A 25006-nucleotide genomic window follows, 5' to 3' on the forward strand; every position below is an offset into this window, starting at 1 on the left:
CGGTGTTTACAGTTAACAGGTTAAGACAAACACAGGTGGATGCAAATGTTTCCTATATTATTACAAATTTACCAACACTTTATCAGAAAGCAGCCAACAGTCCCGTTTTTAATAGGATGACTAATAATTTTAAGAGATTTCAATAAATAATCATAACTCATTTTTCTCCGTGTACAATTAATCCACATTACACATCTGCCCTGATGATCGAATTGTAATGCTGTCCAAAGCGTCGGTTTAAAAAGGCGGCAGCACAACACAACAAGATACCCAAAAAATAAATCACTATATATCTAACTGTTTTTTTCTAACTACCTGTACATTTTAAATTACTTGTGATCAATGTCAGTTTATTATAATCTCCTACTAAATGAGAAATATAGTTTTCAAACCCATTTTAGATAAATAATTGTTGTGGAAAAATGTTTTTTATCCTTGGTTTTATATTTTGCTACCTCATGAAGTAATATATTGCTCATTTTTTTAACATCATTTACCTACCTACATTTATAATTTTAAAATCTATTGCACTCTTTTGCAATAGCTGTTACAAACAAATGACTTATTTACATTTACAAGGAGCAAAACTTAATGAAATAAAATATTTGCTAATTTATAAAGAATCTTTTCAAATCAAAAATGGGACTGCAGGCCCTTGACGAGTGATTTGATAGGTTTCCTGCTAAACTTTTAGTAGAAAAGGAATGTATTATCGTAATGTGGGAACTCGTGTTCAAAAAAATAATTATAGTTTCGAATTCGTCATTATATATTATCGGGGCAAATGCAGGTGCTTGAACACGTGATTCGATATATTGGGAATGTACTCGAAGTTTAACAGGAACCAGCGCGCAACCGCGTTTTCAACCAGATTTTCAAATCAGCAATACTCATTTTTCTCCGTGTACTGTTATAATAGGATGATGTTGATGCATTCCATTTTTTAAAGCCATTTGTATTGTTGTGATGTTTTATGCATTATGCACCAGATTTGTGTGCGGCTTTTTAAAACTATACAAATAAACATACATGTCCAAAACTATTGGTGTTTTATTTACTCGTACATATACCTTTATTGAGACCATTAACAGTCAATCTATTCGACTTAAAAAATATTATTTTACATATTTTGCTTGTAATCGGTAAACTGGTTCCTTAGCAATTTGAAAGTTTGAAGGATTTTGATGCCATATAATACCAATTGTACTTCATATTTCATCTTCGTGTTTTATTTGTTAAAGGAATGTATGAACTCCGCTGGATCGGATGACCACACTGGCTTTGACTCCTATCACGAATGTCTCCAGGAGTATCAGGAATGTCTGGAGGTAGTCCAGATCTGCTTAGAACCTGAAGATCCTTCTCTCAGGGAAGATGACATGTCTAATCTCGAAGATTTTAGCTTCGAAGAAATGAAAAACGACACTGCGCTTGTACCTTACAATGGACTTCAAAACAATCTCCCAAATTACAAAAGTAAAAACGGACACAGGATGATAATGAGTTCCGATGACCCAAACAATGAGTTCTACGCAGTCAAGGATTTAATAAGTGATAATATTAAATATAATGGTGCTCAATGCCATAAACTTAGTGACTTAAGGAAATCTGACGATTCCTTGGATGGGAATGACGAAGATATGACTATCACTGAAGATGAACATGACAATCTAGCTAAACTTAATTCCATCACCAAAACAATAGAAAATAAATTTACTGCCATCCAAGAAGATAAGAATGGCATAACGGCAAAGAGAAGAAAAAGTTTATCAAAGGATCAAAATAGAGACTTGTCAACTTCTGATGAAATGGTATTCGCCGTTACCCCAACTGGCTTAGAAAGAATAAGTTTTTGGAAAGATACAGACGTAGAAGAATCTTCAAAATCTGAAAAAGTATTTAATCCAGATAGTCTAAGGAGCGATGAAAGTTGGAAGGATTGTAATTCAATCATTGCCACACCAAGTGAAAACGTTCCTGACACCCTGGAAGCAAACATGGTTAAGTCTTTGAGAAATGCGTTATTCGAAAACAGTTTGCAGTACATTGATCATGACATTGAAGGTTATGATACGTGTATAGAAGATGACTCACTTTCGTTGAGGGTCGATGATAAATTAATAAACAATAACATTGAAGTCAGCGACTCTGAGAAATCAGATAAATTAAATAAATCCCCAGAGTATAACGCAAATATAAAAAGTTTTGACAACGTCCCAAGTTTAGAAACTGTCCATAACATAAAAGAAATTATTGTAACGGAAGATAAAAGCAACAAAAACGTTACTATAGTCAAAGATAAACTTAACAACGGAGAATGCGTTACCGCTAACAACATAGAAAAGGTTAAAGGAAAAAAGGCTGAGATAGTACTGATCAAAAACGATTTAAAAGGTGGTAAAGATTCCATTCTTCATCTTTTAAATAACAACAATGCTGAAGAAAATGTTCACAAAATAGAAATATTAAATAAATCTAACATCAAAGAAGCTGATAGAGAATGTGACAATGTAGAAAAACAAAGCAAAAAGGTGCATAGAATAAAAGTAGTAGAGTACTACAATGACCAAGCAGAGTGTCTAGAAGAATACATGCGTCAAAAGAAGCTTGAAGATGAAGAAAAAACTAAGAGAGAAACTGTGGAAATGAGTTTGAGGGCAGTAAGAAGAAGCAGAACTAGTAATTTCCTTAAAAACGTGAGCCAGCCCAGTGAAGACTCAACAGACCAAGAAACAAACTACCCAGTTATGGGTTGCCACCAGTGTTTCCTAGAGAACTACGCATATGCCTTAACTCAGGCCTATTACTCCGAAGCCAGTAAGTGTAAATTCTGTGCAGTGATCAGGGAAATGCTGGAGCCTCCAAAAAGGCTTCCAGAGAGAAGTCACTCTGCTCCATCTATCATGAGCAAGATTAACAGAAGAAGAGAAAGCAGGCCTGTGACTGCTGCTCTGGAGGTTCCAGGATCTCATAAAGACAGAAGGAAGTCGGCAGGTCCTTTGAAATTCTTCCCTTGCAGAATCGAAAGGTAGGATTTTTAGCTCAGCCATATTTTTTCTGTTCATTATTTTTCCCTTCAGAAAAGAGCGCACTTTTGAATGTAATTGTGCACACTCTTAGTATCGCGAGTATGTATGTCAAACTTATTCGAACTAGATGGAAAACCGGCACGCAAAACCCCCTTACCCCACTATTCCTACGATATAGTACACCAGTACAAAGGGAAAATCTCTGTGTTTGTAATTCAAACACGATTTTTGAGGAGACAGAACGCACTGGAACGTTTATTTTAATAACTTTTAAAACCATAGACAAGATAATCATAGACAACAGATCATTTTGATATAAGAAATTAACAGTTTTCTTCACGATATACGAGTATTATTTAAAAAAATATATCCATTCCACTGTAGGATTTGAAAAATTTTCTTTAGATGTTCGAGACAACAGTTTAATTATTTTTTTAATCTTAATTCAATACGGATTGATTTGTACAAAGTTTTATAGTATATACGGCTCTTGGTGAATCTATTATGTCGTAGTATAGCTGGATTCATCTAACAATGCTCCCTTACAACAATCATTCCATCATTTTTTATTCGATACTATAAAAAGAGCACGAATCAGAAAGAATGTGCGTTTTTCAATTTCCGTTGGTCTTTAAATATGAGCATTCGACCTTCTGGTATTTTCTGTCTCTTATATTTTGTTGCAATATGTGTGAGAAGGAATATTCTAGATCACTCTCTGCTGGGGTTATCTATAGTTTAGAGGTCACAGGAAACTAATTTATTGTCACATCAGGCTCATACCTAGTCAGTATATTGTTACATATCCGAATTTGTGGCTCCCATGCAATTTTCGAGTAACTTTTGAATTATGCGCTCGAGTGCATTTCATAGTGGCCTGCTCAAATTGTATCCAATGCTCTAATAATTACATTATTTCATTGTGAGTTCAATGCAAATTGACAAGTGTACTGTCATGAATATGTATGCATGTCAAAACCAATTCTCGTCCTAAAATGAATTGAACATCCTTCCATGTGGACTGGTGTGCATTGAAATTGACCTATTATGACTGTATAGTTATGTGAAATGTTCAGATGATAGTAAAAGCAATGTCAAATGACATCCTGGGTTCGTTTTATAGTAATTTAAATTGTAATTGGACTGATTTACATTAACAGGTTGGACCATTTAGTTATTCAAATCAATTCGGAATTAATTTTGTAATTGGATTATAAAATATTTTTATAATGGAACAGCTTATTGAGTAAAACCTCAAATTGTAACATAATATAACCATTAAAGACTATCGTCTAACCTAACCTCACCCAACCGCTCTCAAACGAAAAATGTCGAACAGAAGTGACAGAAAAAGATTTGGTCGCATCTGGGAATTGAACCTAGGACCTCTTCCATGCCGGGGCAGTACTCCGACCACTGAATTAATTCTACCATATCGATTAGCAACAGTGTTAACTGTTCATTTCCTTCATTGTGACATTTTGACAACTACAAGAAAATATTTATTCAGTAATTGCAAATTCACCTTTTGGTATCATTTCAAATCAATAGAAATAATGAACTTTATTTAAACCATTATTTAATAGAAAATAAATTATAAAAATTTTGCAAAACCACAGTATTCTTCAACACGATACAGAGTCTTTGTGACACCCTTTGTCAACATCCAGTTAGATTACAACATATTATCGTAATAAAAAATACAACAATAACTCATCTGTCCACGATGTTTATCTGTCTACCCTTTTGTCCATGTTCCCATTTTAATGCACGTGATACAGAATATAACATTTCAAATCCCCTGTAAATGATAATGAAAGTTTGCTTTGAAAACGTAATGGATCAACTAAGCCAACTTTTCCCAAGAGTCCATACAAATGTATACATAATGGTCATTACTCGATTCAACTTATAAATTATTATAATCTTGTTTACCCAACGGCGACTGGGAGTTGTTTTCTCTCGACCTAGATAAAACTTCTCCGGATACACAATATATATTGCATCAAGCGTAACGTAAATAATAACGGTTGTTTAAACAATAACCATCTTATTAATTAGATTGTTACACGCCGGTTCAAGTTTAGTGTGGTAAAGCCGGTCTTGAGCCTGATTTAAAGCCGTTTGAGCCAAACAAACGCCATTGTAATATGTTAAGCTTTTCACCCTTATGAACTTAGGCTCCGCTTAATATTTACACCGCTTTTATAAGTAAGGGAATAAATGTTTTATATGATTCATGAATCAGATTCCCGTGATGTGAAAAGGTGTTGAGGGATCGGAAAACGAATCCAAAACCTAATTTATTTTATTTTTTTATATGAAACCACACATGAGTCCCAACGGCTTCCGACCGTCTGGAGCAAGTAAGACTATCGAATCCCCAATCGGGGTATGGTGTGAGGCTGGACGTAGTGGGGAAGGGAAGGAGATAGGGTAGAGGAAGGTTGGGAACTACCTGGCTATTTAGATCTGGACACCAAACACAGCCAAAGCCATTTCAAGTTACATTTCAATTCTGAGTGGTGGTCTTACACCAGGACAATACTGAGAGTATCTTCCACTATGGAATGTACCGAAAATATAATAGTAATATGTGAAATAAAACAAATAAAATTTACTTGCGTTCGCCGGGGATCGAATCCGCGACCTCCACCTTGCCAGTCGAGAGCCTTAATCATCAAATATAAAATAAATAGATACCTGCTTAATATAATGACTTTTGCAGGACGAATTAATGGTGCGTGATATACATGACCTGATTAGATCGACCAATAGACAAGTCTAGCTTTTCCGTAATGCCCAAGAGGGTGCAATAAATTACATAGTCTAAAATAATATAAGGCAGAGGCACGTGATAAAGACTTTCATAAAACAGGGAACGATGATGAGCACCTAAGTGCTGGTAAATTTAAGGTCAAGGGTGTTGTTTTCTGCCGAGCTTTGTTCTATTTAAAATGCAAACGCTTCAAAGTGCAAAAAATAATTGGCAAACTTGTCACGGTGAACAAGCTCCTGTTATTAGAAAATAATTACGTTTTCCGAGAAAGCAATCACTTGTCAGTGACGTTGGTAATAATTAAAATGAAACAAACCCTTTTTAAACACACAAGAAAACTGCGGGCTTTAATTTAACTGTGCACAAATGCATTAAAAATTGCATATGATTTGCTTGAACATTTTGTAACTTATGTCTGGTATTTCGGATATACGAGAACATTAAATTTTAGTTAATATAAAATTAATTTTTAGTGGTAGAAAATTCCCTAGAATATCAATAATACCCAATTCCAGTAAAATTTTGGCAATTTTACTTTGATTGACAACTCTGGCCGCTAGATGCGCTAGAGTAAAACATGGGCGTCGGCAAAGAGGCGCAAGGAGGGGCGCAATATTCCCTCGACAACAAATATTTCCTTAGCTACAAATATTCCCTCAACAACAAATATTCCCTCAACAACAAATATTCCCTCAACAACAAATATTCCCTCAACAACAAATATTCCCTCAACAACAAATATTCCCTCAACAACAAATATTCCCTCTCTCCATAATTTGAAACGATAGCCTAGGTCCCCCTTGAAGGGTAAAAGCCAGAAACATTTTTAAAAAATCATCACATTCAATGACCTTGTTCATCGTTGCCTTGGTTAATTAAAAAAAACTGGTTAATTGTTAACAGGCGCCACGCATTAGTCATCCAATTTATTGAAATGTACATTACTTGACCCACTAATTTTTTGGTCACTTGCCTTGTTACGAACCTCTTTTTTTCCTTTTATCACTAATTTTTTTATAAACTGAATAACAAAGTGTGCATGCAATTATTATTGTGTCTACGTTTAAAATAATCTGTGAATTTTAAATCATTTCGAGTATTTCTCACAGAGAAGATATTTCATCGATACAACCTCACAAGCTTCCTTCACGTAGGGACGTAGATAGCATAATGCAGCTTGAAAACCTTCACAGAAGAAGACGTCATCCTTATTGCAGAGGAGATTATTATTGAACGGTTGCAAATACGAGAACGCATAATAAAACGTTCTGAATAAAAAGTGACTGGATATAAACTTCCTGCAATTCCAAAGCCGGATACGTGCTTCGGAGCGAGGAAAGGCTTTACTTTGAATCAAATTTCCTTCTTGAACGGCTTGGCTGCTAAAGCTTGGAGTTTTTTTATATATTGTATTCCCACAAGCAGTTCTCCAACTCGTCGTGGAAGGAGATTATGAATAATTGGTTATTTGTGATAAATCAGGGATTTATTAATACTTCGCGTATTACAGTAGTGACTTGATAGTCGACCTAACTAGAAGATGGCTAATTGAGATCTGATACATTAAAATTATCTGGGAGCATTCTCACTGGCCCTGGCGACTACTGGCCACTGGCTGCCATCTTGCGGACTTCCACGCAAGCTCTATGCACTGCCCTCTATGAGTGCATCTGTGAAGCTCTTCCCAAAAATAATTATTGATACAGAGTACATATATATTTTATAAATATTTTAACCAAAAGTATTTTAATGTAAAGAGAATAATTGATCCAAAATTAATAACCCCAAAAATAGCAGAGCTTGTGCATATGGAGGAGTAATTTTTACACGGGTTGTTCGAAAGGTAATTATCGTTTAGTTATAAATAAATAAAACCCAAGTATTAGTTGTTATAGGTCCCCAATGTTGTAGGGGGCCCTGCTAGGTGCCAAAATAATTCATATTTAGAATTTTAAAAATATTTCACATATTTCTGTAAGCGGAAAATGTGGCTTGTGAAATGATGGAGGACTAAGCTTCAGTGGTTTGTGCTCGCGACGCCAGAGTGGGTACCCGACGCATTTGTTAACCTACCTATAAGCAGTATTATATGTTCTCGTTTTAAACAATACTAGACTTTTCCGTTTAAGGAAATACTTAAGAGGAAGCTACAAGCCAAAAATGTGTATATTCTTGGTAAACCTTATATTGTAGGTAATAGGCATTAAAATCGCTTGACAAACGGAGTCTAGAAAACGTTCGATTTCAAGCACAAAACTGGTTTTTATTTATTTTGTAAATAATTTTATAAGAAAGCAAATCAAGTGAAACTGTCACAGATAATCTAAGCTATAATATTGCATTTTTTTTAAAGTTGTTTCTTTTACGCGTTCATACATTTCTATTGAAAAAAAATATTTTTTTGTAGTTTAAATTTATATTTTTTTATTGATTAATTTATTCTTTAATTTGTCTTCTACTCAAGCGAAACGTTAGGAAAACTTTCAATTTATCTAAATCATATTTTTTGGTATTCATAATGTATACCAATTCATTATAAATTATTCATCAAAATAGTGATTTAGTATCAAGCTTCGCCTCAAACATAATAGAAAATTTTAAGGGATACTGAATTTTTACTGAAAACTATGCTGAAATATTTTTTTATGTTGTAATTTTAAATTATTTTATAGTCTTTTCAACTGTTTACATACCTCTAGTGGACCCAGCAATGTTTTGCTATTGCTAATGTCTTTCTCAGGCGTCTCCGAATTCTCCCACCATTCATCTCTGTATTCCACAAAGTAACTGTTAAAAAAACTACATTACATCGACTTGAATTGGACTCCGTATCTCATTCTAGTGCTGCGATATTATCTTAAGTATTCCTCGGGCGTCCCCGTCTTTTTCTACCATTTAAATCACTCTCCAAACACTCCTGGCACTAATAAAAAAATTAGCGATATATTTCGAGTAAAGACTTTGGTGTTGATCTGGATTGTAAGCCACACAGACTATCAGGGAATAAATAATTCCCTGTAAAAAAAAGGGTTGATTACAAAAATTCACTGTGCAGGCAGTGTAACAAATTATCATCCAGCCATCAAATTCACAAAACAGACAACTCACCGAATATATCACTCGCATTGAGATTTGCAACAATTCCTTATCCTCAAGGTTAATCTCCAAATTCGGCAGCGGTCGGCAATCAGCACCATAAAACTTACATTTGCACCATGAAATAATGATCTGTCACGACAAGCTCTCAATGAGTAGAATTTTGAATAAATTGAATTAACACATTTTAATTCAAAAAGTGCTGTCACTTTCTTGTGACAAAAATATTTAAAATCGGAAGATGACAATCAGGACTAGTGGTGCCCTCTTTTGTCAAACAATATAATTCAAATGAATCCAGCTGTTTAATGCAAAGATGACTGAATTTCATTGTCACTCACCTGCAGAGCAAAATCTATACAATAACTGACCAGAGATGTCTACAATGTCCACTATTTTTAATTTTTATTTTCAAATTTTAATTTAACTAATTTTAAGTCTACTGCTTCTCCAGACTTAGTAAGGTAACTAAGTCTTTCTCACTATAATCTCAAGTCTCACTTTTTTGTAAACCATAAATAAGTCCACTGTTATAATTAATTAAAAGTTCTCCACAACTCATGTGAACTCCTAGCGTGGAGGACAGTATGAGATATCTTTGTAATATTAATATGTAAAGAACAATATATTATAAAGGTTGGTCCATCGGATACGCCGGATATAAATTTAACTAAATAAATTAATAATTAAATGTAACTGTAAATTTAATACAATATCGTGCGATGATATCTAAATTTTTGTGGGATCAATTGAATAATGTGGACCTGCAAGAAATGTATTTTCAACAGGGTGGTGTCACATCAGGAGAAACCATCGACTTTTTAAGACAACGTTTTCATAGTCGTGTGATTAACAGAAATGTGACTTGACTTGACGCCACGCAGTCCACGGTCTATGCAAAAATGCAAGGTCTACGGAAAATCTTTCAAAAGAGTCAAGGTATGTCAGCACAGCCAAAATTTTATACATATTTATAAGAAAATATACAGTTGAATATTGAACTGAATCGATAAATTAAAAGTGTTTGGTCAATTTGTTCAATTACTCTCCAAGTACCTACTTTTAATTTCCTCCCTTTTCATTACTAAAATACATTTCCAGTATCCATCCATCGTGTGTTGAACCCCTGAAACCTGAACCAATTGGGTTTTACAACCTCTTTATTTCAATTAATCATGGATTCGTTTCCGGTTCGGTATTTCAGCTGATGAAAATAACTAAAAACTGTATTTTTTCTGTTCCCGACGTACCTATTTCATCTATTATTTTGTTTATTATAAGGAAATATTAAATAATTTAAAATTAACTGTAAAAAATAATGGGGTATAAAGAACTCTGAATTGTGTGAACAAATGGCAGAAGAATGTACGCTTCACCATCTGTTTCCATACGGCATATCTGTACTGAACCAAGTGACTACCGATACCAATGACTTCCACTGAAAAACATTGGCGTCTCACTTTGACTTTTACCCCAACTCTACTCCACTATTCGAAAAAGATAATTAAAAAAAAAATTTACAATATATATTCGAAACTACATATAATCATAAAAATAATGATTCTTTTGATTTATTTATTGCAATTTCAATTTCAATTTTTTTTTAATTTTATTTTAAATATTCAATAATAATGTGAAATGGGACAGCTGTTTCCACGGCAGTTACTGTAATAACCGTCAACAATTTATTCAATATATCTAATCTTATTATTATAAGATTAGAAGTAATTTGATTTTCATTATTTGTAACTTTATTGATTTTAAATAATGTTAGATAATCCCTTCAGAAGGCGAAACAGTTGTCGCGCAAAATAATAGTTATAATAGTAATTACAAAAAATAGCTGGTTTTTATTAGTTGAATAATAATGTGATTGGATAAATAAAAGGAATTTTCTCACGAAACGGTAAAAGATAAAAAGTTAAAAAAATTATTCTTTTTTTTAATTTCAAATATGTGTCTGAAGTTGTCTATTTGGAAAATAAGGAGGAAAATATATTAAGTTTCAGGTGTCACTGTGTTCGTACCCGCTAATCTCCCAAACCGCCAAACCGATGTCAATAAAATTATGTGAATATGTATGGTTGGTTCCAGCTAGAAATATAGGATAATTTACGACCTAAAAAAAGGGAAAAAAACTTTTTTTTTCCGATTTTACATTCAAAAATACATACAACCACATTTATAAAAAATTATACATAGAAGGCGGTCTGTGGCAGGAGATTGAGTTAAATTCTAACTGGTTTCTAATCTTAATGGGTTTTCCGATAAGAGTTATTATTTTGAATAGCCCGCTATTTCGGTAGATGTTACTTTTGAAGCTGTCATTTTTTGACATTTGACAAGTAGAAACTACGCCATTAATAAAAATGGAACGATACACGCTTCAACAACGCATTGAAATTATTAAAAATTCACTTGAGTGAATCAAATGCAAATCATCTTGAGTGATGAGGCCCATTTCCACCTCGGTGGCTTCGTCAACAAACAAAATTGTCGCATTTGGGGCTCGGAAAACCCAAGAGTTATTGTTAAAAAGCCTCTTTATCCTCAACGGATAACGGATAACTCTTTGGTGCGGTTTATGGTCCAGCGGAGTCATTAGACCTTAATTTTTCGAAAATGAGGCTGGAGCAACAGTTACCGTGAATGGATTGCGCTATCGAGAGATGATTAATGATTTTTTATAGCCGGAATTAGACGGTATTGATGTGGACAACGTTTACTTTCAACAAGACGGCACTACGTGCCACACAAGCAACGAAACCATTGATCTTTTACGATTGAATATCAAAATAACAACTCTTATTGGAAAACCCTATATATAAATACGTAAAGCAGTTGACCGATATCGCTTAAAATATCAGTTTGTTTTTACTAGTGCCAGAAGTATTTAGTTATGTTTAAATGGTAGATTAAGTAGGGGAAGCTTGAGGAATACTTAGCGCAATGTATCTGCACCGTAATGAAATACGAAGTCGAATAAAAGTCCTTATAATGTAGTTTTTTAACAGTAACATTGTGGTATACAGGTATGGTATAGTAGCGAAACATTGCGGGGGATCCACTATTATACCATATTTTTTCACGGGTTACAACTTGTATTGTCTGTATGTAATTGGAAATGGAAACACTTTTTTGCTTCTCCACACCAGCCTTAAAAAAATAGTATTAATAATTCACCTGAAATACACATACAAATTGAAAAAAACCTCTCTTATACAGCACACCCTTTATTACGTAGCTCTTTTTAAGCAAACCTTTTGACAATTAATTGCTTTTCCAGCTGGTTGAAACTGAAACCTTCCCTCGGAACATGTATCGTTGCGTCATAATGTCATAATGGTAGTATATTTCATTGCATGTATAATATTGCAATGATACGTGTATAAGTACATATGAAAGAAAAGCTTGGGATCGGACATGTGTTAAGCTTCCCGCATTTAAATTGAATTATTTGCGGGAATATTTAATGAGGCAAGGGGACTTTTACAAGTTAAGTGTTTAGCTTCTAAATATGTATATGCTGTAAGGTTAAGGCGAAGCTTAATGCTAAATCACCATTTTGATTAATCTCTATAACGAATTAGTGTACATAATGAATACCAAAAAATATGCTTCAGATAAATCAAAGGTTTTCCTATCGTTTCGATTGAGTAGAATACAAATAAAAAAATAAATTATGAAATAAAAAATATAAATGTAAAGAACTTTTTTTTCAATATAAATGTATGAACGCATAAAGGAAACAACTTTTTAAAAATGCAGTATTATAGCTAAGATTATCTGTGACAGTTTCACTTGATTTACTTTTTTGCTTTCTTAAAAAATTATTTAAAAAATAAATAAAAACCAGTTTTGTGCTTGAAATCGAACGTTTCCAGACTCCGTTTGTCAAGCGATTTTAATGCCTATTACCTACAATATAAGGTACACCAAGAATACACACAATTTTGGCTTGTAGCTTCCTCTTAACCCACCGGTTAACAGAATTAAGCTTCTCAACGTAAATCAAATATAAACAAGATTTGATAATGTGCTTTTTGAATTTTTTCTTGAGGGGAAGGTTCCAAAACTTCTATCAGTAATAAATTGTATATGTTTCGTGCAAGATTGAGATTTCCTCTGTCAGTATAAATATCATATCTTGTGTTTCTGAAAGAATATTTACGTAAATTCCGCTTTATAACTTGCCCCTTTTCATTCAAACAATCCCTTCTTCAAGTAGTATTATCAGTTATAAAAAGACTGCAGACTTTTTTACGTTAGCTCCACACAGGAGGCCCTTAGTAAAATAATTTCCCTCGTGGAGTGCGTCATCTTTGGGAATGCTGTGTGGAGCATCTTAATAAGGAAATAACAAAGAGGAAGTTCTGGGAAGAAAACAGGTATGAGGGGTGGTAAGGATTCTGGGGGACGTATGAATCTTTTTCTCCCACGGCGGTGCATAGTCCGATAGAGTTCTGTTGAAGAGGTCATAGGGTCCGATCTGGCCCGCCACTTAGTAGGTGGGCAGGCGCATCCGCCGCCAAGACCTAGATAAACCTCACCCCGTGAATCAGGGTAACACTGCTAAGTCACCAAACGTATCTAACTACTTGCACCAACATTTCACATCCATTAAATTATTTATAATATTTTTTGTAATAAATATTAGAGACACATTCGTTTCAATATACGAGTATTTATTCTCTAACAAATTCTGCTATTTGCGCAAGCACTTAAAGTGCAGGTAGGTACAGTAAATGCAAAAAAAAAGGTTTTATCATTATATCCCCGTATTATGTTGTCGTTTTTAAGCTTTATTCAATGGGGAAAGCGACACAACATATAATCGTCTTTTAACAAGAAATACTGTAATAATAACCTACTAGCAGTTAAAAACCCGCTCCGCGGGTTTTTAACTGCTAGTACGTCGTACACACTAACATTTGGAGCAATGTTTCAATTCTGAATGGTGGTCTTACACCCAGGCGATACTGGTAGTATCTTCCACTCTGGAACGTGCCGCAAATATACTATATATTATTTTAATTAATTAATTGTGAAATAACACAATAGTCCAGTCAGTGGGGAGTTTTACCTTGCAAAAGGTTAGGTAGTAGCGATTTTGATATATGTTGTTAAGATTGGGACTCTAAGGAAAAAAAAAAGTTTTCGACCTTGGGAGGGTCGAGCTCGACCCGCCATCTCGGATTGAAGGTGCCAAAATTTGTTTTTTTCAAAATAATTGTGAAGTGGTCGTTTTTACAACCAAATTGTCGAAAGCAAACTTAAAGACAACTAAATTACCTACATTTTTTGTTGCAAGTTTTTTTTTGTAAGTCTAATAGGTAACGAGTTACAGTGGCGGAAATGTGAATATTTTTCTGAAAAATGATGAAATTCTTAACTTTGTAATTTTTTCGGGTTATTCATTACATAATTATAATAATTTTAAATCAAATAAAACACTTTGTTTATTAACCACGACTTTATTATTATTACATCTACCGGTTTCGCTACGGTCGAGCTTCATCAGGATGTGAAATATAACTAAAAACTAAGACAGAGGTGATGCATATTTATAGGAAAGCAGAGGGAGACAGAATATAATACATTATAAAAGTGGGAGGAGTCAAATATTACATAGGCATAGTGAATTGAAGATATATAATAACAATTAACATTTTTACATGAATTATACATATAATAATACATTTTAAAGACATAAGAAAAAGCATAAACTTATTTAATATATAATGTCTAACCACAAAGTGATTGCTTCCTACGAAAAAAAAAAAAAAAAAAAAAAAAAAAAAAAAAAAAAAAAATATAATAATTTTGTTAATTCATTTCCACACCACCATGAGGTGGGGAACATGGTGCATTTTTTTATTGTGGTATCCCCAGTAGGTCTACTCCACAGATATACCAGCGATGGTAGATTTCGAAATTATATTACATTACTATGAATTATGTTACTATAAATTATGTTACTTAATAACAGTCTTCGTCATCAATGTCATCATCTAACTCATTGCCTGTGATACTGAGATTCTGGGCTTCCATTGACAAAATCTCTTCTTCTTCGTCCTCGACGTCGATGTGAACCTCTGGCGAATTTCGGCATGTTTGACCATTACAGCACCCACATACAATAGAACACTTCAATCCAGCTTTCATGTAGCTACATGCAACGCCGCATCCTTTTTTACAATAATTGCATGAAATAAATTTTAATAAAGTCTCGGGTGCTGGTTTCTTTGTCATTCGTACTGGAACAAGCCCGTTGGTGTCACGTTTCCAGCCCCAGTTTCTGGATTTTTTTGGATTCCATACCATTTTTGGACTTGATGGTACGTTCTAAATGCATGGTACCGTGCAGCGTCGTTCGTTGGTGGCAAAGAGGCAAGATTGAATTTGCTTTTTGCTGTCGACTTTGCAAAACGTTTGTAGCGGACTTCTTCCAAGGTTTCCTTATCCATGTCACCCCCGTACAAGCAACAAGAAAGCGTGTTCCTGCAACTGCTATGTCTTCTGGTGTTGCATCATGTTGTTTGAAGATTCCTATCATGGCATTGAGTCTTGTGTCGTTTTGCACAAGCGAACAAAATTTTGTTTTTCCTTGGTTGAAGAAGGACGATGTTGTATCGCAGCCGCTAAAGGCATGAAGAAACAGAATATTCTCAGCCGCCTCTTTGTATTTCACACTATTCGCGGAATACAGTCTTTCAAAAGTTTTGCCTCTCCCGGGTTTGCGAAGATATATACTACTTTTGGGTGGTGCTAATGCTGTCAGCAAAACTAGGAGATCAACGTCTTCGCCAATAATGAAAACAGCGTCATATGATGAACACAAGGAAATCGCAGTATTGACAATCAACTCATCAGCATCTTCTTCAGCCTGCTTAACTGTAAAATCATCCTGTATAAATTGCTTTGTAAGCATCGAAATCAGACGGAGTTTGTTATTTTCATTGGCTAAAAATCTTTCTTGTGAAACTTGAACTGGCATTGTTTCACCGAAAAGAACATTTGCAGACATGAGCATCCAGGCAACGTCCTGTAACCAGGACTCAATCAGTGTTGCCAAGTCAGCTGTAGACTAGGATCCCACTATAACAAATCAACGTCATCGAGCACACGGATGATGCTATATAAGTATATTGTAACGTAGAAATACGTTAAAATGATATTGTGTAATATGTTGGTACAAAATTTATAAAGAAAACTGGGGTTTTACAATTTTTTGTCAAAATTTTCTTCTTTCAACCGCTGTAACTCGTTATCTATTAGACTTACAAAAAAAAACTTTGTACAAAAAATGTAGGTAATTTAGTTGTCTTTAAGTTTGCCTTCAACAATTTGATTGTAAAATCAACCACTTCATAATTATTTTGAAAAAACCAAATTTTGGCACCTTCAATCCAAGATGGCGGATCGAGCTCGACCCCTCCAAGGTCGAAAACTTTTTTTTTTCTTTAGAGTCCCAATCTTAACAACATATGTGAAAATCGCTACTACCTAACCTTTTGCAAGGTGGAGCCCTTTTTTATCCCCCACTGACTGGACTACAAATTAATCAAATAAAATTTATTTACTCACGCCGGGTTCGAACTCGCGACCTTCGGAATGGCAGTCCAATGCGTTACCACTGGACTATGCCGGCCGTCAAACGGTGATACGGTTAAATCATTTCAATCAACCCTTTGAATCTGAATTGTGGTCTTACGCCAGGGCGATACTGAGAGTACCTCCCACTCTGAAACGTACCGCAAATTTACTTTATATTATTTTTAATTAGTTTATTGTGAAATAACACAAATTAATCAAATAAAATTTACTTGCTAGAGCCTTACCCCTCGACAACGAAGGCCGTCAATTATTTTGTATTATTTATTGATATTATTTTTTATAAACGACCGCACGATTGTATATATTATTTCCAATATGGAAAACTGAGAATAATTATGACAAACACCTAATACATAAACTTCGATGCATTTATCGAAACACCAGCTTTTTTAATTTTTTTAACCACCCTGTAAATAAAATCGCCGCTAACTTGCAAAAGCGTTACATTTCTAGTTTTACTCGGGTTTCCGCAAAAGCACGTGTCCACCTCGTATACTTTATAAGGCAGCTATACACCGTACACCCGTACAACTGTCGAGGGTGTACTGCTGTACATGTGCAGTGGGAGGTTAGGGGTTGGGAGTGGGGGTGTAAATGGGCCACCCTCTCCGTTGGGGGTGGAGAATAGAATCATATGGGGCTTCGCTGACCGCCTTACCGACAACTACATGACAACATGGTGGCAGGAGCAGACTGGAGCTAACTTATTCAAAAATATCATATTCTTTATTGAGATATTTTATTGACAGGTCTTTTTGCAAATGCCAGAAAAAAACAGGTACATGCGCATATTGTAGAACTTAGTGCACTTAGTACCTAAGTTGTTTAAATACATTTATAACTGATGGGTGTGGCCAAGACTGTCTGGGTGTATAAAAGTAAAATTGATAAGTATTTTTACAAAATCAAGTGTTCTTCTTCTGGCAATTTTAGAGGTTCGATTTAGGGTTTGATAATCCAGCGGGATTGCTGTATAGAATTTAAGGGTTATTAAATTGAAATAATACCAATATTTTCGGGGATTTAGGATAACACGGGCCTAACTACAACAACTGGTGTTTTGGGTTACGCTTGGTTACGGTAATGCCACAATCACATTTATTTGTGACACGAAGCTTTATCTCGTATATACAGCTGCTTAAGTAATACAGGGATACATGCCAATCTTTATTTGCGTTTTTCTCAAAACTATGTTTTTGTAGATTAACCCCTGTAATATTAAAAACCCAAATTGGGGCCCCTTTATGTCTCAACCGTAACACTGGCGCTCCCCGACCGTAACACTGGCATCCCATCGACCGTAACAACTTTTGCGAGTTGTGAAAAGTTAATGAAATAAGCGATGGTCAATCTTTGACAGTGAGAGATGAACTGAATTTGATGTTAGAAAGAGAGGATAGAGCCACATCTCATGCTCGAGACCTGAAATCGATTTGAAAGAAATTATATTTATAGAAAGTAGAGAAAAGTCTAGCAACGCCGGGTAAACGCCAGCTATTTTTAAATATATCAGAAGGATAAGCAAATCAAAATGGTGTTCAAACAACGACGTAAATTAATATTAAATTAATATTAAATTAAGAAATAAATTAAATTAAAAATTAAATTCAATTAGTATATTAAAATAATAAATTAAATTTCCCTATTCCCTAGGGGGGGGAGATGTAAGGAAAAATATAATTTTCTTTAATTCAAGGCAATGCCGAGCTTGTCTCGTCATTGTGGCTGTGTGTGTCGTGGACTGGCTGGATGTGCGCCACAGTACCTACACAGTCGACTCGATATTTCGTAATCTATGGTGACATAGTAAAAATAATCTATGGGTTGTGACAAGGCAGATTGATGGGAATAATTTAAATAATTTGTAATTGCTATTGTGATTGTGATAAAGGAATTGACATAAAATTTAATAACATTAAATGTCGTTTCTTTCATTACAGGTAATGTTTTGTTACTGAATGCTTTTCTTTATGTAAATCTTGTGAGATTAACTAAATAAACCTCTTCTTTCATTACAGAGAAACTCAATTGTGTTTTAATTGACTGTCATTCAAATCACAAGGAAAATATCATTATATTAATTAATAAATTAAATTAATTAATAAATTAAATTAATTAATTAAATAAATTAATTAATAAATTAAATTAATTAATAAATTAAATTAATTAATTAATTAAATTAATTAATTAAATTAATTAATAAATTAAATTAATAGTTAAATTCAATTAATAGTTTAAATTAAATTAATAATTAGTTAATTAATTAAATTAATTAATTCAGTCAATAAATTAAAATATTAAATTAAATTAAATAAACAAATAACAATAATACATTAAATGAATAAATTAAATGAATAAATTAAATTAAATTAATTAATTAAATTAATTAATTAAATTAAATTAATATAATAATATTATAGAAAGTAGAGAAAATTACAGCAACGCCGGGGACAAACCAGTTTTAAATATCAAAATAAGCAAATTAAAATGGAAACTATACAACGTGACGTAAAGTATGTACAAATTATTTATTATAAAGAGCAGGATAATTTTTTGTGAAAAAGACTTGCTTCAAAGATTTTTATTGTAATAAAGCTAGACAACCACGTCACACGTGTATATCACTCAGTCGTTCGCCATCTATTTTTGAATAGTCTTCCTCAAGCTTCACTAAACCAACGATCTTCTTGAAATGATAAAACTTAATAAAAAGCGTTTTCCTCATCTATCATGGGTCGGACATGTATTGTTATATTTGAAACAACGTTTTTTTTAAGATATTTTTTTAAAATAAATTTATAAGTGAATATAATGTAAAGTAAAGATATTATAGTACATATTTGTTAGTACTTCTCACTAGGGTGACCTGTGCTGACTAAAATATGGGATCAAATCTCTGAACCATATTTCATCTACACTACACACCTTGTATTATAACTCTCGTTGAGATAGGTATAAAAACAGCCAACAAAATAAAAAAAAGCAAAGTAATGCTTTAAATGAATATTTTTTATGTACAATTAAAAGTCATTTTCTGTGATTTTTGTCTCTTATGTTTTGTTCTTTAAAGTATTATCCCGTTAAACACAATTGTGCAGTTTGTCAATAGGATGTACGTGTTCAATTACATTGTTAATGTGAAAACATAATATTCTTAAGATATTCAGATTATTATTATTGGCACACATAATCTAAAAGAACACTAAATCTCTATACTAAACAACTATACACTATAAATAACAACAACTATATACTATAAATAACAACAACTATATACTATAAATAACAACTATTGTTTGATAGTGATGATTAGTATAAAGTATTTATACTTATGAGCCATTTTTTTTAGCTTATATGTTTTTATGTTATTTGGTAACATGTTGAACATTTTAGGCACGTTATATTTTAGGGTTCGTTCTCTCTGTCTCACTATTTTTCTCTTATTTTCTTTTCCCTGTATTTATAATCACCCATAAATTATTTTTACCTACGTGTGAGTGCATTCTCAATTCTTCTCATCCTTCACATTTTATATCTCATCAAGATTGCTCTAGCAAGAAATAAAAAAATTAAAAATAATATATGGGTTGATTTATCACTAAAACCAAGTATCTTATAAATAATACCACCAACTTCTGACATTGTCGTAGATTCTGATGGCAACATGCTACACTAGCACCTCCTACCGGTACGAGTTAAGGACCTTGGTTTTATTTCATACATTTTAATGGATTTAATATGAAATATAATATAAATTATTTTACGTTCGTCAATTATAGAAATCTAAAAAAAAAATAAAACCTGTGTTACCCTTTATCGGACCTTACTTTTTTGCACGTACATAAAACTATGAAAGTGGCTATTAGCTTAATCTTTGACGGTTTTTGTTATAAAACCGTGAAGAATTAAAATAAAATCAATATATTTTTTTTATAATATGAATACATATAAATATATTATATTTCAATTTATTCAATAATTCAAAACACATTTTTCAAAAATGTATTTTGAACATCAACATTGACGATTATTTAAACTTCAATATGAACACGGAATGCTACAGGGAAACACAACATTGCTGAATTAACATTAAAAAAATTTATGATTATACTTTTTATGTAAAATATAACATTTATTTCCTAGGATTTAATGAAATCTTTTCACCAAACTGTCAACGTTTTTTAGCATTTTGAAAAACGACTATGAAATGCTTTTGTTTTTTGTTAAAAAAAATTCAATTTTCCGCCATTGGAGGGAACATCAAAGTCAACATGCTACAATAGCTTCCTCCAGTGACTAGAGTTATTGATGGTGTTACTTTTTTGATCTAGAGTTGGACATTTTATTAATAATATAGGGTATTTTCTAAAACTGCGCGCTGCCAGAAGTAATTTATTTAAAATTATTTTATGATATGTGAGACTGTATATTTTATTACCTACAATACAAGCTACCGTTCATTTCTCGAACAAGTGAATCAAATGCTTGAATTGGGCCATGTCGATAGTCAAAATAACAGAGAAGTATAAGACGAAATATGAATATGATCGAAGCCAAGAATTTGCGCCAAGAGAGACTTAGTTAGTTTGCTGGTGAGTTAAAAGAAATTTTATTTGTTTTTTTTTAAATCACATATTCCTAATCCCATCCTGCAAAAAACTAAGTAGTTTCACCTTGTAGAATGTGTAATGTGATTATAATTCAGTACGTCACAGCAAAACCTCTGAACTACCGACTGAGCGCATTCCTTGTGGAGACGACTATTCTATCGTTCAGCATCAGAACAACGCCAATTACCGTCGTCTAATTCAATCAACTCCTTGCAACGAACAATATTGTCAATATTCTATCCAGTTATAACCGGACCTTGTGCAACTATCAGTTGATTATTCACAATAGTTAAATCAGAATCATTATTCAACGTTTCACGACAAAGATTCAATATATATATTTCCGTGGAATTTATTTTGTTTTGTTTCTTCTATTAAATTAGCTACGCCGTCAAACATCTGTGAATAGTTTTGCTTAAAGTTTTAATTTTGGTGGAAATGTGCAAATGAGTGATACGGTGATTGTGTGTCTTTAAATGTGTATGTTTTCTGTTGACAGTTCGATCATTTTTAAAGCAGGTATTGTTTATTTTTACTACTTTCTTATTTTTGTCTTTTTTCACCCTTCAGGTTTTAAATAGTTTTACCAACAAGTCCCAACGACATGGTGAATTTTCTTTGAATTTCGAAATGCTCCCGAGGTAACTAAAATGTGCTAAATACGGGGTTTTCCAATAAGAGGTGTTATTTTGATATTCAATCGTAAAAGATCAATGGTTTCGGTGCTTGTGTGGCACATAGCGCCGTCTTGTTGAAATTAAAGGTTGTCCAGATCAAAACCATCCAATTCCGGCCATAAAAAATCATTAATCATATCTCGATAGCGATCCATTCACCGTAACTGTTGCTCTAGCCTCATTTTCTAAAAAGTAAGGTCCAATGACTCCGCCGGACCATAAACCGCACTAAACAGTCACACGTTGAGGATAAGGAGGCTTTTCAATAATAACTCTTGAGTTTTCCGAGCCCCAGATGCGACAATTTTGCTTGTTTACAAAGCCACCGAGGTGGAAATGGGCCTCATCACTCAAGATGATTTGCATTTGATTCACTCAAGTGAATTTTAATAATTTCGATGCGTTTTTGAAGCGTGCATCGTTCCTTTTTTATTAATGGCGTAGTTTTTACTTGTCAAATGTCAAAAAATGACAGCTTCAAAAGTATCATCTACCGAAATAGCGGGCTATTCAACATAACACCTTTTATTGGAAAACCCTGTATTACTTATTTTTGAAGTTGTCGTTAAAATAAATACAATTTTAGCAACTAGACAAAATTATCTTTGAAAAATTAGCATGTCAAAAAAACATAGAACTTTCTAAATAATACATTTTTAATATCAAACATGAAAATGGTTTTTTTTAAACTTACCAGAACATTTTAACTCGGAACGTCCATAATTTTCAAATAATTCGATATTTATAAAACTTATTCCTTTTGAGTAAATTATATTTATTTATTTATTTATTTATTTATTTATTTATTTGTTAAGACATACACAGTACAATTAGATACAATTAGATATTTTTAGTTATTACATAGTTGTAGTACCTATTACGTATGTCCATAAAATATCATTATGTAATTTCGCCTGAGATTGTTATAAAAGGAAGGAAGTGTGTGGATAAAAATAAAAATAATAAATAATAAATGAATTGAAAACAAGAATTATAATAAGCTCACGAATTGTAATTGACTGTTAATAAATAGGAGTTTTGAAAAATGATGTGAAAATATTTTTGAAATATGTCATGCTAAGAAATTTAATAAGTTAGTTTTGTATGTTAGAAAGGAATCATGAAAGATGTCTAAATGTAGTAATTTTTCGTAATGGGTGTATGTTGTGATTGCGCGAGTAATAACTGAATTGTTTGCTGCATTGGTATTGTTGGCTTCAATATGAAATAGTGTAGTGTGCCTGGTACGCCTCGTTGGAACATTTAAACCAAATATGCAATATATGCAATATATGCAATCAAACTGTCACTTCACGTTATACCGTTTGTACAGTTAAAAAAATATAAATATTTTTTTAACTTTCAACAAAAATATGCCAAAATTCGTTATCATGCACTTTGACAATTTTTTTAAATTTTATCCATGTAATAATGTATAAATATTTGATAAAAACTGTGAAGAATAACTATTTATCTTTCCAATAACGAGTATATCAGATATCTGTGCATTATAGAAAAAATATATAAAAATACTGTACTGACGCCCCGCTCAGATCTGCCCTTCAGAGGCTATAAGGAATATGATATTTGAGGCTAGTTATGTCATTCGAAGCCTGAAAGGTTAAGATTTTTTGATAAAATTCGGAGCACGTACAGCCAAAATGTTTCGAAATTAAAAATATAACATGGCGTACATCACTTTGAGTGTAAGATTAACTGTTTCTGGGGTAGATGTGTCTACTTCAGGGCAGTATTGCTACTAAAGTATTCAAAACAGACCGTAAAAATTATATCAATTATTAACACCGTTGCCACCTCTCTTTCGCTGACTTAATTAACTAAGCTTATTCTACTATCTTAAATGTCGTTTATTCTATTTTTATCTTGAGTATCAAATGTCAACCAAATGGCCTTTATCTCAACTAAGTTTAGGGCAAAAAATGCGAGAATATTTACAAAGTTTGTTTACAAAATTTTCACCACAATGGTGTGTATTTTTTAATTAACGCGGTGCACTATTGTGGCAAATCCGCCGGTTTTGATTTATGCAAGAAAAAAATATCGCCAAAAATTGGTATTGTTTTATTTTGCGGACGTTCAGACACAAATATTTTAATGTTTTATGATCATTTTATAAGGAACTTAATTTGCCAGATTATCCAATAAAAACATTACCGAAAATGAGTTCGTAAGTACGAGATTTCGAACTTTAAAATAGTTTATATAGGCCTGATACATAATTTTTTTCTTGGCTTATAAAAAGATTTATTAAAAAAAAACTAGATTATTTCAAAGGCGAAGATGTGGTCTACGCAGAGTATTTAATTGAAGCATCTTAAACATTGCTAAGCGATCAAATTTTCATACCAGAACACACATCATTTTCCATTACTACTTGGTATATCGCCTTATTAATGTTTTGCAAAAAAAAATATTATCGGTTAGTGACCTTGAAATACAATCTTGTTTGGTAATATAAATGTCTTCAAAACATCTTAAGTTGTTTGATGTTATCAAACCTGTTAGTTTTGCATAAAGAAGGACTAAACGTGAATAATATGAAGATACTCATATGTATATGACGAAAATATGTTCATACATACAAACGCTTCAAATATAAAACATAATCAAAGGAAGCGAAGAAATGTTTGATACTTTCAGTATCACCCCGGTGAAAGACCGCTATCAACAAACACATCAAAGTGTTGCTTATAATGGCTTCAACCGTATTTGGTGACCAGGTATTTGTTTTTTTTTTTTTAAATTTTATATTATAGAAACAAAAAGTATATGATTTACAGAGATGAAACAATATACAGGAATAAGATATTTCATGTTGGGTAACTATGATATGTTTCTTCCTTAATTACCAGGTGACGTGTGTAGTTTATAGGTGTGTGTGTGTGTGACGTGTGTAATGTATGTTAGTGTTTGTTTGTGTGTATCTGTATGTATTCGCATTGAATAGTTTAAATTATTGACATGATGCCACGTTTGAATTTGGGCAGTGAATCCGAAAAAATGTCAATGTTAGAGTTAATACAAATATTATTTAGAGTATAAAGAGCTCGGTTAATTGGCGAATAGTGGGGGTTAATTATTAGGGTTAATTGGTATGAATTGCTAGGTATTACCCCTTCCCCGTTTCCCCACCCACTACCTTCAGCTTCACAGTATACCCCAATAGAGAACTCCAGT

The 25006-nt window shown here is 33.0% G+C and overlaps 1 protein-coding gene across 1 annotated transcript in view; it reads left to right on the top strand.

Moving 5' to 3' along the window:
• LOC149412080 (multiple PDZ domain protein-like) overlaps positions 1-25006 on the top strand; it is a 402130-nt gene that overhangs the window by 66847 nt on the left and 310277 nt on the right. Inside the window, exon 12 of the mRNA XM_089646295.1 lies at positions 1242-3028. Coding sequence (XP_089502421.1) covers positions 1242-3028 — 1787 coding nt within the window. The remainder of the gene's footprint in view (positions 1-1241; positions 3029-25006) is intronic.

Source organism: Hesperophylax consimilis, chromosome 24 (assembly GCF_061612785.1).
Source record: "Hesperophylax consimilis isolate HC1 chromosome 24, BYU_Hcon_1.0, whole genome shotgun sequence".
NCBI classification, from domain to species: Eukaryota; Metazoa; Arthropoda; class Insecta; order Trichoptera; family Limnephilidae; genus Hesperophylax; species Hesperophylax consimilis.